At 48.3% G+C, this 14,495-nt stretch overlaps 1 protein-coding gene across 1 annotated transcript; it reads right to left on the bottom strand.

Moving 5' to 3' along the window:
- Positions 1-1,135: 1,135 nt before the first annotated feature.
- On the bottom strand, positions 1,136-2,083 carry LOC104376615 (olfactory receptor 6E1-like). The gene has a single exon (XM_086616211.1). It carries the CDS (start codon positions 2,081-2,083, stop codon positions 1,136-1,138), a length of 948 nt encoding a protein of 315 aa, XP_086472337.1.
- Between the last annotated feature and the right edge of the window lie 12,412 nt (positions 2,084-14,495).

Genomic DNA, 14,495 nt, shown 5'->3' with positions numbered 1-14,495 from the left:
GAGAAGAAGCATTGGTGGCACTGGTGGCACTCTTTGCCAGCTTGGATGGGACAGGATTCACCCCACTAACTGAGGCATTTAAGACCACACTCATTCATGTCAGTTTTCTGTATTACTAACGTGTGTGTCAGTTTGATGTAATGATCTCTATTTTCAGTGTTTCCATGGCTTGGGAGGGAAGATATTTAAAAAATGCAAGAAAACACTCTCAGATCAAAGGCAAAAAAAGGTCTTATATCAAGTGACAATTTCATATTTTCAATTAAATGAGTGAGCAAATCCTGCTTTTGATTCCCTTTCCTGAAAGAGCATATTTTTCATGCAAACCATGTGTGGAAAGTATTCCAGGGAAATTACAAAATGGCAACACTGTGATTAGAGAAGAGGAGATGTTTCTATTTATTTCTGGAGAGACTTTAAGGTACAGTTGTAATCCTCATGTCTTCAAAGGATGGCCCCACTGAGCAAGAGTCCCTCACCTGTGCAGACTACCACCCGTTGCCCAGCATGTGGTTCAGTGCACCTGGCATTACATCGTGCAAAATTAAGCTGCCAAGGCTGTGGTGAGTACAGTTCTCCTGAAGACCACTATGGGAAGAGGTGATATCACCCTCTGGAGTGCTGGTTGCTCCCCATTACCAAAGGAGACCAAACAATGAACTCATCTTTTTAGATAGTAACGTTATAAAAATCTGTTTGAATATGCTAATTCCACTGAATTTGCCAGATCAGCTGAAGACTAAGAGATCTGCCACCCAAATAATCAGGAAACCAGATTTAGGAGCAAGGAGAGGTTTCCTCAGACCTGGAGGAGGGTGGAGTTTCTTGAGAATTGGATGTGTCATAGAGGAATGAAGTCCTCTGCTTATTGCTTTCTGTCTCTGTTTCCACACTTAGAAAATGCCATTGTGGTATTCACCAGGGTTTGTAAAGTCCTTTTAGACCGTTGGAAAGGCATTCCTTGGTAAGGTCTTCATATGGTGATCTGTTGCAGGAAAGAACCCGATGCGATATTCATTTCAGGAAACTTTACACTGTTAAGAAAGAAAGGCCTCATTTCCAGAAATGCATCAGAATGATGTGTTTGCCCTCCCCAGCCCTCTCCCCTTTCAAAATTCACTTTTGAAATCTCTTCTCAGGTTGAAAAGTGTTTCCTGAAGACTATCACACTCCTCTTCAAACGTGCCTTGAGAGCATCTTTCATCAGCTGGTTCCTCAGGCTGAAAATAAAGGGATTCATCAAAGGAGTGACCACTGTGTTTAGAAGGGCCACAGCCTTGTTATAGGAAACGTGGTGACTTGAAGGCTGGACATAGACGAAAATGCAACTACCGTAGCCCAAGATGACCATGGTGAAGTGAGAGGAGCAGGTAGAGAATGTCTTGTGTCTTGAGGAAGCTGAGGGCAACCTCAATATGGTGTTAATGATGTAAAGGTAGGACACTGCTGTCATGCTTAGTGAACCCAGGAGGATGATGGACGAGACCACAAAGTTGATCAGCTCAACAGTCTGTGTTTCTGCACAGGACAACTTGGTCAAAAGCACGCTGTCACAGAAGAAGTGGTCAATGCGATTGGCGCTACAGAAGGGCATCCTGACAGTCAGGACAGTGGGGACAACAGTGGCCAAGAAGCCTGCAGCCCACGAGCCCAACAGTAGCTGAAGGCAAAGTCGACTGCTCATGAGCATGGGGTACTGAAGAGGGTGGCATATGGCCACATAACGGTCATAGGACATGACAGCAAAAAGGACAAACTCAATGCAGCCCGGAAGGGAGTAGAAGTAGCACTGAGTTAAGCAGCCTGGGTAGGAAATGGCTTTGCTGCCCATCAGCAAGTTTCCTATAGCTTTGGGTATGATGGATGTCGTGACGAAGATCTCCAAACAGGAGAGGTTACAGATGAAAAAGTACATGGGCCTGTAGAGGTCTCTTTCAGCAAGAACGAGGGAAATGACCAGCAGGTTTCCCCCTAAGATCACCAGGTACAAAATGAGGAGAGCGATTGCCATGAGGTGCTCCTGATGGTGGAGGGAGGAGAAGCCCAAGAGAAGGAACTCTGTGACCGTCGTGTGGTTCAACATTTCTGCATCCGAGCTGCAGTGAGTAAGGGCAGAGGGTCAGTGGAGGAAACAACGCTTCACGAGGTTAAAAGATGATGAGACAGAGCAAAAGAATACAGAAGGAGAAGACACACAAAGTCTGGAAGGAAAACCAAACAGAGGAGAGGAGAATCAACCTAGAGCAAGAGGATACCATTTTATGCACAAGGAGCAAACTTAGTGTGGGGGTTAGAGTAGGAATCCGCTATAAACAACACGTAAGTTATTGTATTTGAGCTCTTTACCCCAGAGTCCCTTCATGGTCAACAGAGAAAAAATGGTCATTTCTCGGAATGTCTTACTCTAGTCCATTGAAACATTTCTTTCAGGATGAACTACAATGTGTTCTACTGAAAGATAAAACACCTCAGCAAACTGGCTTTAATCTTTTGGTTAGGAGAGAAACAGAGAGAAGGCGGCATGAAGATGGTGACAAACGAGGAGACGTGTGGGAAGTAAACGGAAGCAGGACAGTTAGAGCAGAGGGACCTTTTATTCTCTGAAATAGTTTCGTTTTCAAGGAAAACCAGAGCCAAACAGGGAAAAGACAAACCTGCTGTGCTGAAAACTCTTCTGTTTTCAGGAGTGTCTTTCCATCCACACGTGAACAGAATTTGAGCAGGTAGAACAGAAAGCTTTATGAGCAGATTCCTCCTCAGTCACTGACAACTTTCTTGTTGTACTTTGTACAAGTACTTTGGGGGAGAAGGGAAATTCATTCAGTTGGGGGGAAAAAATTACCTTTTAAAGCAAATAAATAAAGAAACTATAATGAATAGAGAGTTAAGCCTTTGCTCTCATTTGATGTTTGTGTTTGGGGTTTTTTCTTTCCTTTCCTGTGAACGCTGTACAAACGAAGCTTAGTTTGGTAAGGAGTTGGTCCTGAATTTATTACCTGAGGTTTTGAAAAGTTTGAATTCTTGGAGCAGTGCTTCTTTCCAGACAGCCTTCCCCTATGCAGCCACCTCCTTTCTGTCCTGCTCGTTTTGCTCACAAAACTTGCACAAACCTAAAGCCCTCAGAACCATCCCGCTCTGTGCAGCTGAGCTGAGAGAAGCCAACAAGACAAAATCAAAGGAAGGGGTAGAGACCCTGGCACAAGTCTCGTGTCCTGGGAATATCACAGGATAAGGAGGAATATCAAAGACAGGATAGCAAGTAAGAAGGCAGGCAGACAGCAAGGAAAACAGAGGTGAAACGTGACAAAGCACTTACATTAATCTACGATGTGCTGGGAGCATTATGGGAGGGAAACGGAAGCCCAGTAGACTTTGCGTGAAGCATCATCTCCTTCCCTCTCCTCCCACTACCCCTAAACCAGTCTCTCATGTCTCCTTTCACGGCTGTTGCAAAGCCTTTTGGAGTCAGCTGGTAATGCCCTTTGTTCTGGGGAACTCTCTCCAGGCTGAAGTAGTCTCTGATTTTCCTTCCCCTTTCATGTAAAAGCATTCTAAGCCCTTTGGTACGTTCCCTGAGGAATCATGGCCCTGTGGGCGAAGAGGTTCCTCAGCAGAGCAGGTCTGAGAGGGTGATGAGAGATTAATTAAAATGATAGCTGGTAGCTAGGAGGTCTAATCCCTATGGAAGTCTCGATACATTCCGTGAAGCTTTCTGTGAGGCAGAAGCACAGAATCTTAAAAGATGGTGTCGAGAGATGTCAACTGTGAAAGCAGCTTCTGTGGAGTTACTTCCATGTTCTCTGTCTTGTTGTTATAATGTTGGACGCCTAAAGGAGAGGTGTTTACAATGTCAGAGTAATCTCCTGGTTTTCCTTGAATTGAAATTTGCCAATCGAACCTGATCACCTTCTATGACAGGGTGACCCGCCTGGTTGACGAGGGAAGGGCTGTGGATGTAGTTTTCCTGGACCTCAGTAAAGCCTTTGATACAGTTTCTCATAGTGTTCTGGTGGAGAAACTGGTAACTGCTGGCCTGGATAGGCACACCCTCCTTTGGGTTAAAAACTGGCTGGATGGCTGGGCCCAAAGAGTGGTGGTAAATGGGGCTAAATCCGGCTGGAGGCCGGTCACCAGTGGGGTTCCCCAGGGCTCAGTGCTGGGTCCAGTTCTGTTTAACATCTTTATCAATGACCTGGATGAGGGGATTGAATGTACCCTCAGTAAATTTGCGGACGACACCAAGCTGGGAGGCTGTGTCGATCTGCTCGAGGGTAGGGAGGCCCTTCAGAGGGATTTGAACAGACTGGATCGTTGGGCTGAGGCCAATGGCATGAGCTTTAATAAGGCCAAGTGCAGAGTCCTTCACTTGGGGTATAAAAACCCCAAGCATCGCTATAGGCTCGGGGAAGAGTGGCTGGAGAGCTGCCTGGCGGAAAAGGACCTGGGGGTGTTGGTTGACTACCAGCTTGATATGAGCCAGCAGTGTGCCCAGGTGGCCAAAAAGGCCAATGGGATACTGGCATGTATCAAGAATAGTGTGACCAGCAGGAGCAGGGAAGTGATCCTGCCCCTGTACTCGGCACTGGTGAGGCCGCACCTGGAATATTGTGTCCAGTTTTGGGCCCCTCGCTTTAAGAGAGATATTGAGCTCCTGGAGCGGGTCCAAAGAAGGGCGACTAAACTGGTCAAGGGGCTGGAAAATAAAACTTATGAGGAGCGGCTGAGGGAGTTGGGGCTGTTTAGCCTGGAGAAGAGGAGGCTGAGGGGAGACCTGATTACGGCCTATAAATACTTGAGAAAAGATGGTGGGGAGTTAGGGGAAGGGCTCTTTACATTAGTGATGGGAGATAGAACAAGAGGAAATGGGCATAAGCTTAGTCAGGGGAGATTCAGGTTGGATGTTAGGAAGTATTTCTTCTCTGAAAGGGTTGTCAGCCACTGGAATAAGCTGCCCAGGGAAGTGGTTGAGTCCCCATCCCTGGATGTGTTTAAGAATAGGGTGGATGAGCTACTTGAGGATATGGTTTAATGGGGATTAGGGATGGTTGGACTCGATGATCTCTAAGGTCTTTTCCAACCTAGAAATCTATGAATCTATGAATCTATGAATTTGTCTGCCACAACAAGAAGGCTTCAGGCTACAGCTCCAAAGCAGGCCCATGCACCTCCAGCACTCAGGAGGGAAATGCCCTGCTTTTAGGAGGAAACACCCCACCTTCTAGGAGGAAATGCCCCACCTTATTTTATTACAAATGACGTGGTTCACAAGATGAGTCAAGGCTATTGGTCACTTGACCATCCACCTCCCAGAGCGATGGGCTGAATGCTACAGCACCTGTTTCAAAACAACCTTCCCAGTGTAACAAGCTACAGGTGTTTCTCAGCCAGCCTGCATGGGGAGAGAACTTTCACAGGATGCTGCAGCAGCCAAAAGATTTCTCCACAATTCCCCCTTTTTGTTTAAGACTAATTTAAAGCAGGCAGAGAGATTCTCCAGCAATGCCATGGGAGATACACATGTAGCAAACCCAGTTATACGTCCAGTCATTAATTCTAAGTAGCCTGAAGGGCTCGACCCTTCTGACTCCGAAAGAAACTTAAGTTCAGTCTTTACTCGTAGAAGGACCAGGCTGATGGTCAACATCTCTGTCATTATTTCCATCAGAAGGATTATGCAACTGATGATCCGCATTCTGGCCATCATTTGAAAGTTGCCTTGGTGGTTGCCTGTTCTCCTTCTGGTGCCACAGGTCAGGGCGAACGCATCTTGCAGGCAGCCATCGTAGCCCAGTATCTGTGGAAACGCAAGCACACCCACGACCCCAAGCAATAAGCTCATATGGGCCTTCCCACGTCTTAGTGAGTAGGTCCCGTACCCAGACTTTCGCTCAGGGCAGGTGCATCTCGCCTGAAGACTGCAATGAAAGAAAATGATTCAAAATAACGGGATTATTTGAATTTGGTGGCACTGTAAGATGATTAATTGTATATAACGCTTTTTCTAGGTGACTCTGCGGGGTTTCTCCATGCATTCCCCCTTTTTGTTTCTCTAAAACACGCTTCAAAGTTCCATGAGCGCATTCAACAATGGCTTGGCCAGTAGGAGAATGCGGAATACCCAAGGTATGATTTACTCCCCATAGGTGTAAAAACTGCCGCGTCTTCTGTGAGACGTAGGCCGGGCCATTGTCGGTTTTCACAGAAAAAGGCACGGCCAAGGTGGCGAAGGCGAGTTTGCAATGGGCAATGACATGGCGACCTTTCTCCCCAGTATGAGCAGACGCCCACAGAGCTGAGGAGAAAGTGTCAATAGACACGTGCACGTACTTAAACCTGCCAACTCAGGAAGATGCGTTACATCCGCCTGCCAAAGCTGCAGGGCCTTTAGGCCCCTGGGGTTCACCCCCGATGGCAGAGGTGCAGCGAGTCCATGACAGCCAGCGCAAGCGCTGACAATGTCCCGAGCCTCAGTGGGCGTCAAGTGGAACTGCTTCTGCAGGGTATGTGCACTTTGATGGAAGAAACTGTGCGATGCCTTGGCTTGTGCGATTTTGTCAGGCTGGGGCGCTGCCCACGCAGGGTTAGCTGGCATGTCAGCCCTGGTGTTGCCTTCTGTTATGAAACCTGGCTTGTGCTGCCATTGGGAAGGAGGAAACCAGTCAACCTTGTCCAGTCCCTCAGGAGAAGACCCAGGTCTGCCTTCGGCACTCATTCTGTCCAGCACCTCGACCCACTTCCTCATGGTCTCCCCATTGCATGCAGGCAGGCATTGGCATCCAGGATGTTTGCAGCCCTGCTCCAGTTTCTGGAACACAGACCTTGTATCCTCCTCTCCAGAGATTCCAGCTTGAAGTTCACTGCCATTCACACAACCCCACTAAGAAGACAGAGTGCACCTGCAATGGATGTACTTGACCCCTTAACCAAACCAGTGATAGTGTGATAGAGGCTCCAAAGGACGTAAAGGCCTGAGCTGCATCTTGCCCAAAAACTTTTCTAGTTTCAATTTGTTCTCTGAAAAGCCACAAAGGAGCAGAGTGACGCCATGAGCATTGATGCATATAGGCTTTTTAACGCCAATCATGCAATTAACACACAAATAACAGGTGCCTTTTCAAAATTCATTTATCAAGGAACAAAGGAAGTTGTGGGTACAAGGAGTCTCATGCACATCTTTCCATCTCGTGTGACTTGACTATGAGACAACTGCTTTAGCTGGTACATAGGACAGTCCAAGTGAGCTTTCTTTGAGCTCTCCCTGCTGGACAGCATGGCTGCATGGTGGTGACCTCCTTTGGACCTGGGAATCATAGAATCATAGAATCATAGAATGGTTCGGGTTGGAAGGGACTTTAAAGATCATCCAGTTCCAACCCCCCTGCCATGGACAGGGACACCCTCCACTACACCAGGTTGCCCAAAGCCTCATCCAACCTGGCCTTGAACACTGCCAGGGATGGGGCAGCCACAACCTCTCAAGTTTGCTCCTCGAGGCAGAGATAACTTCTATGAACAGCAGATCTTATCTAAGCGACTGATATCACACCTAACCTTGTATTATGGTAACTTTAACTCATTGGGTACTTACTGACTGTAAAGGACCTTAAGTAAAATTGAGACTAGTGTAATTGGTGCCACCAGGAAAAGAACTCTAAGATTATTTTTACCACCAATGGAGTGTACTCTTGGAAATACTACAGTAACTCATTCATTTCTCTATATGCCAGAGTGCCCCTTGCCATTGTTGGGACGAGATTGGTCATGTAAACTAAATGCACAAATAACTTTTTCTGAATATTTGATACAGTTACACATTGCCCAACGAAACACCTGAAAAGCCCAGGTGTATTTGCTGATTCAAGGTGCAAAAGGATGAAGATGCAGACATTTCTGAAGAAGGATCGAATGTAGTGATACCCCTGGTGTGGGCGTCAGGGAAACTGGGACGAACAAACAAAGAATTGCTCCAATCAAAATTGAGCCCGACTGGTAAGAAAAAAACCCAACAATATCTTATCAAATTCAAGGTGTGAAAGGGACTGGAACCACTCATTAGTTCTTTTTTTAGAATATGGACAATTATGAGAGCGTCAATCAGAATTTACTACCCCCATTTTGCCAGTAAGAAAGCCTAACCGTCAAAAAAATACAGGTTTGTGCAGGACTTGCAGGAAATCGACACTCGAACACTCGATGTCCACCCTGTGGTGCCAAATCCATAGACTTAACTTGCTTCCATCCCTGAAAATAATATGTATTTTACAGTTTCAGACTTAAAAGGTGCTTTCTTTTGCATTTCAGCGGATGAACAGAGTCAGCTCATCTTCGCTTTCAAACGAGAAAGTCTGACCACTTTGGGACCAAAGAGCCAACAATGTTGGACTGTACTACCACAAGGGTTCAAAATAGCCCAACGTTATTTAATCATGTATTGGCAAAAGAATTGGAACAATGGCACAATAATAATGGTCACATAACCTGGTTGCAGTATGTTGATGACTTATTAATTGACTCAAGTAACATCAGTGAACGTCGAGAAGCTACAATAAGTTTGTTAAACTTTCTAGGACTTGCAGGATATTGTGTTTCCAAGAAAAAGGCCCAAATAGCAAAAGACAGAATCCAATAGCTGGGATTTGAAACCATGCAAGGCCAGAGGAAATTGAGTGCAGAACAGAAGGAGTCAATTTGCAGAATTTCTGTACCCACACCAAAAAAACAGCTGAGAGAATTTGCGGATATGGCTGGATGGTGTCAGTTGTGGATCCCTGATTTTGGACTGATTGTTAATCCACTATGTGCTGCCACCAAGGGTCCAGAAAAACTGTTGGAATAGACTGTTGAGTGCCAAAAAGGTTTGATGAAATCAAGAAAAGACTTATGGAAGCTCCTGCATTAAGACTTCCAAATTTGGAAAAGCCCTTTCAGCTATATGTGCATGAGAGACAACAAGTGGCTTTAGGAGTCCTAACCCAAATCTTGGGAAGCTGGAAGAGACCTGTGGGGTATTTCTCTAAACAGTGTAACTGTGCTGATACCTCATGCTGCCATCTCTCTCTGAGAAAACCAGAGACATCACTGGATTTCTGCTAGCACGTTGGCTAAATACCAGGCTGTTCTGTTGGAGCACGATGATGTCACCCTTTTGATATCTGTCACTTTAAATCCTGCAACTCTGCTGCTGATCTCAGAACAAAGAGAATTACAACATGACTGTTTGGCAACAATCGAACAAGTTTATTCTGGCCAAAAGGATTTACAGAATACTTCTCTTTCTGATTTTGATTTAGAATGATATACAGATGGAGGCAGCTTCATGTCTGAAGGAAAACGATGTGCTGGATATGCAACAGTGATTAGAGATCGGGTTTTAGAAGTTGAACCTTGACCATGTGTAATACTTCTGCCTAAAAGGCGAAGTTAATTGCTTTAACTCGAGCCTTAGAAAGTGCTTAAAAAAGAGTCAACGTTGTTACAGATTCTAAATATGCTTTTGGAGCTGCCCATGTTCATGGGGCTATTTGGAAAGAAGGAGGACTTCTAAACTCACAAGGAACTCCTGTTAAATGCAGAAATGAAATTATGAAATCGCTATGAGACATAGTGCTGTACCAAATGTCCAATATACTGTGCTAATAATCCAAAGGTGGAAAAGAAGGCAATAGAGGGAAATGTAAAACAAGGAATAACTCCCGGAGAATACTGGCAAATAGTTTTATCAGAGTTACCTAGATGTAACCAGCATAAATATTTATTAGTTCTTATAAACACCTTTTCTGGTTGGCCTGAAGCTTTCCCCTGTTGCAGCAATAAGGCAAGAGAAGTAATTTAGGTAATGTTAAAGGAAATAATCCCAAGATTTGGTATTCTTGAAGGAATATCTTCTGACAATGGACCTCATTTCATAGTAGAAGGGATTCAGGGAGTATCAAAACTTCTGAAGATAAAGTAGGATCTCTACACCCCACGGAGACGTCAATCCAGTGGAAAAGTGAAATGAATGAATCAGACTCTTAAGAGGCAAATTTCAAAATTATGTCAAGAAGCTCACCTTAAATAGGTAGAAGCCCTACCTTTAGCCCTATGGAGAGTCAGAATAACTCCCAGAATTAGGGAAAGAGTAGGTCCCTTTGAAATAATGTATGCAAAACCATATCCTACAGATACACTCACCCTAAAAGAGGACCACTGGAGTATGGGAAAACGGTGTAAGTATGGGATCCACTGGAGCAAGGGAAAATGGTGTAAGGACTCCTCCTCCTTTAAGAAAGGAGCTGCAGTAACAACATGGATGAACTGACCTGCACTCCTCAATCCCTGTCCCCCTGCGCCACTGGTGGGAGGAGGTAGAGCCAGGAACAAAAGAAAAGGGGGATGGGGAGGTGTTGTTTTTAAGATCTGGCCTTGTTTTCTCTTTATCCTCTCAAGTAACCAGCTTTGTTTCCCTTTGTCCTTTTTAAGCAACTGTTAATAAATTGTTTTGCTTTAAGAAAGCCGAGTCTGTTTTGCCCGGGACCATGGTTGGTGGGTGCTCCCTCTCTGTTCTTGTCTCGACCCTCAGTTCTTTTATTATAAACCACGACACCACCTACTCAAAAGAGAGCAATAGAAGTAGGAAACTGAGCGTGTGTTCTGATTTGCATTCTAGACAGAGAAATCTTAACTAATCATTTAACAGAATAACAAGGTATATGTATTAGAAAGACGAATATGTTAACGTTTCGTGTGTAAATAACTGTTGATTTGGATCTTCCGTGTGCTGTCTTGGGACAGGCACCCCTATATACGTGTATATGTAATAAAAGGAAATGCCCCCACTCAGAGTGTGGATTGGCATATTGCACACCAGGTGAACAAACCCCAAGTTTTGGGACAACACTGTGACTGCAGCCAGGATGTGGTGGCCAGCTGTAAGCAGAGACACCCACTGGGGCTCCCTGCATAGGCTCAGAGAAGGCCACGTCGAGACACCAAACACTCAGCACAGAGGAACTGTAGCAGTGCCTGTGGGCTGACACCGGCGCAGAGTTGGAGGCACAAGAGGTGAGCAGAGAGGACCCCCAGCAGCGCCTCTGCATACCTGGTCAGGGAGTAATGCATTTGATGGTGCTCCTGAAGGAGGATGGTGGCATTGGAGGGGAGGTACTGAGAGCTGTGGTGCATGGCGCTGGGGCTCAGAAGCGGGTCTGGGGGTCTCAGCAGGCAGTGCCAGTGGCTGCTCACCCCAGTGATGTGAGATATGTCACTAGGTTACCAGATTTATGATAAAGTCAGGTCATAAACACCTGGCTGAGCATTTAAATTTAAGAAATGAGGAGCCTCATCCCGTTCTACCAGAATCTTGGCAATTTGGTCATGTCAATCTTTAACTAGCTGCAAATGTTTTGTCCACTAGCTGAACTTTGCTCATTTTAATAGGAAACCCCCCCATCACTGAAGCTACCCACCTCCTGAAGAAGACCCTTACGCACACAGCATGAACAATGATGCAGACAGTGAGTCTAGCAAGAGGACGGAGCTGGTCGTATTCCGAAGATCAGCCCTCACCTAGTCCATGGTGACTGACCAGGGCTGGAAACGGCTGGGATGGGGAACTAGGACTGCGGGTGAATGTGGTATAAGGGCTGACGCACGGGGTGGAAGAGGCTGCCTCAAAGACATGTGCTGGGCACAGGGACTGAAGGCCAGCAGCAAACTCATACGGCTGCTGAGTCAGGCTTCCTCCAGTGCCAGCCCTGATGCAGGATCCCAGCTTCCCTTTGGACTCCATCCTTCAGGAGTGACGATGGCACTAAGAGATGCACTAAGATGACCCTTCTTCATCCACTTCCCAGGCCTGGTGGAGCAACAGGACAGCAAGGACTTCTTGCTCTGCACTATGAGCATGCTTTAGAGTACCACAGTCTGGGCATTGTCTTGGATCAGCTGGGTCCTGGCATTTTTCTCTCTGAGGCGATTTGCAACCCCGCTCATCTCTGTTCTGATCCTTCCCTCACCCCTCTCTGATCTACCTGGCCGTTTGCGAGCCCCTCTCCATTATCCCCGCAGGGCCTGGATCTGCTGGTGCTGCTCTGCAGAGCGATCTGGCTGTGGTGCCTGGGGTCACAGGGGGACTCCACATTGGCCTCAGTGGTCAGGCTGGGAAGCAGCTCCATCTGGATGGGGATGACGGCTGCTCATCTCCCCAGTGCACTGGGGAGATGCTGCTTTATGACAGAGATGCTATGGGGGACCCAGCTGCACCCCAGTTTTAGACACAGCTTTGCACAGGCTCCAAGTGAGACAGAGCAGGTTCATGACTCTGAAGGAGTGAGACAAGTTCAAACGTTTCTCTGGGAACACAAGAACCATGAGTATCAATGTCAAAGTTCATGCTAAAGATAATGGTAGCAATAAGGAGAACACACCAAAGCACCAGTTTTGGATGGAATGTCCTGGGAGTCATTTGTGGAGGGAGATGGAGAGTTTATGACTATGGCAAAAACTTCCAGGTAGGCCCTTTCCTAATTGCATCCTTGAGCTCCTGGTTTGTCCTGCTGGAGATGAGGGAGTTCACAGCTCGAGGCACCACTGGGTGCCACCACCAGGTCCAGGGATGGGGAGGAAACGGAGGAGGGCTCCAGGTGCTGCCAAGCAGGGAGCCCACGGCCAGGTGAGGAGGCACATGGAAAAGGCTGTGTGTCACCCCTGCTCAGGGGGGGACCTCAGCACGGCTGTGAAGATTTTCACACCAGACCCGGGAGGGTCCCACAGGGGCTGTCTGGAGAAGGGCTGTGCAGACTGGAAGCAGGCAGAGGCGGGAGCAGCTCTTACGTCGGGCACAAACACTGAGCTCTGACACCACAGCGACCCGTTCCCTGGCCGCGCGTCACCCCTCGCACCCGCCGGCCCTGGGCCTCTTGGGGCATCGCCCCACCAAAATCATATTTCAACCATGCCCAAATACGGCTTTTTGGAAGAACCATTGTCAGCAGAAGTCCATATGCTGCGCACACACATGTGGCAGTGCAGCCCGTGCACACGCAGCGAGGGCAGCAGGGGGGATGCGAGGTCACCGCCGACACAGCACATGGGCACACCGCGCCGACAGTAGGAGGGCATGAGGTCACATCGCCGACAGCACCCCATGGCTCTGGGGCTCGGTGCAGAGCAGCCACGTGCTGTCACAGGGACATCATGGAGGACGAGAGCTGCCCGGCCTCGTGTCCGTGAGGCCAAGGGAGCAGCCCCAGCTGGAGCAGTTGGGGTGGGGGCGGCTCGGGGCCGCGGCGGGGATGCGCCTATGCGTAGCGCCAGGAGGAAACCACAGACTTCCTGCCCGGGCATGGCGGGGGGAGCGCGGCGAGCGCTGCGAGGCCACGTGGGCTGTGGTTTGTGCACCTGCAGGCTGCAGCTCCCGATGTGCCTGTGGGGAATAACGGCCCCTCGGTGACAGCCCGAGAGTCAGGGGGATGTCTGAGCCCCTGGGCTGCATGTCTGCTGCCAGGGCAGGGACGTGTCCCAGCTCTGGCTCAGCCTGGAGAAGAGAAGGCTCCGGGGTGATCTTATAGCAGATCTCCAGTACCTAAAGGGGGCCTACAGGGAAGCTGGAGAGGGACTTTTTACAAGGGCATGTAGGGATAGGACAAGGGCCAATGGCTTTAAACTGAAAGAGGGGAGATTTAGATTAGATCTAAGGAAAAAATTCTTTACATTGAGGGTGGTGAGGCACTGGCACAGGTTGCCCAGAGAAGTTGTGGCTGCCCCATCCCTGGAAGTGTTCAAGGCCAGGTTGGATGAGGCTTTGGGCAACCTGGTGTAGTGGAGGGTGTCCCTGCCCATGGCAGGGGGGTTGGAACTGGATGATCTTTGAGTTCCCTTCCAACCCTAACCATTCTGCGATTCTATGATTCTGTGATTCCATGGGGCTCTCCAGGGAGGGATGGGTGAGTGCTCCTGGATGGGGCTGTGGCCTGGACTAAGGCCCTTTCCCACCTGCTGCTCCCAGCACAGCAGGGTGTAGTATCAGGGGCTGGGGCTGTTCCCATCCTGACTCAGCCCCCAGCACAGTCCCAGCACTGTGCTTCCCATGGTATGGGGATGGCTGGACACTCGCTGCTTGGGCTCTTGGATGTGCCCGGCATAGGAGATGCTCAGTGCTCCTGGTCCACACAGTGGGGTTCAAGGAGCGAAAGACCCATTTCCTCCACTACAACCGGCCCTGTCCTGTGACAGCCTCCCACCACAGTGACATGACACCTGCAGCGGAGCCGTCCCTCATATATGGTCATGAATGGCGCTGGAGAAGTTCATTGGAGGGCTGAGCTGCGTCGGAGGGGAGATAGCTCCCGATAATGTCTAAAAAGGTGCTGCTGCGTTGATTGGCTTCTCCTGTAGCTGCGCTGGCATCGGCAGTGATATATTGCCCTCCCATCGTCGTTGTTCCCTGAGTCCGCAGGAGCTGTGGCGGGGAGCGTGGCGCAGCAAGGATGTGCTGGCAGGGCAGGAGGCTCAGG

This window comes from Tauraco erythrolophus, chromosome 9 (genome assembly GCF_009769465.1).
Source record: "Tauraco erythrolophus isolate bTauEry1 chromosome 9, bTauEry1.pri, whole genome shotgun sequence".
NCBI lineage: Eukaryota > Metazoa > Chordata > Aves > Musophagiformes > Musophagidae > Tauraco > Tauraco erythrolophus.
The sequence above is the reverse complement of the archived record's forward strand: the minus strand, read 5'-3'. Positions and strand labels throughout refer to the sequence as shown.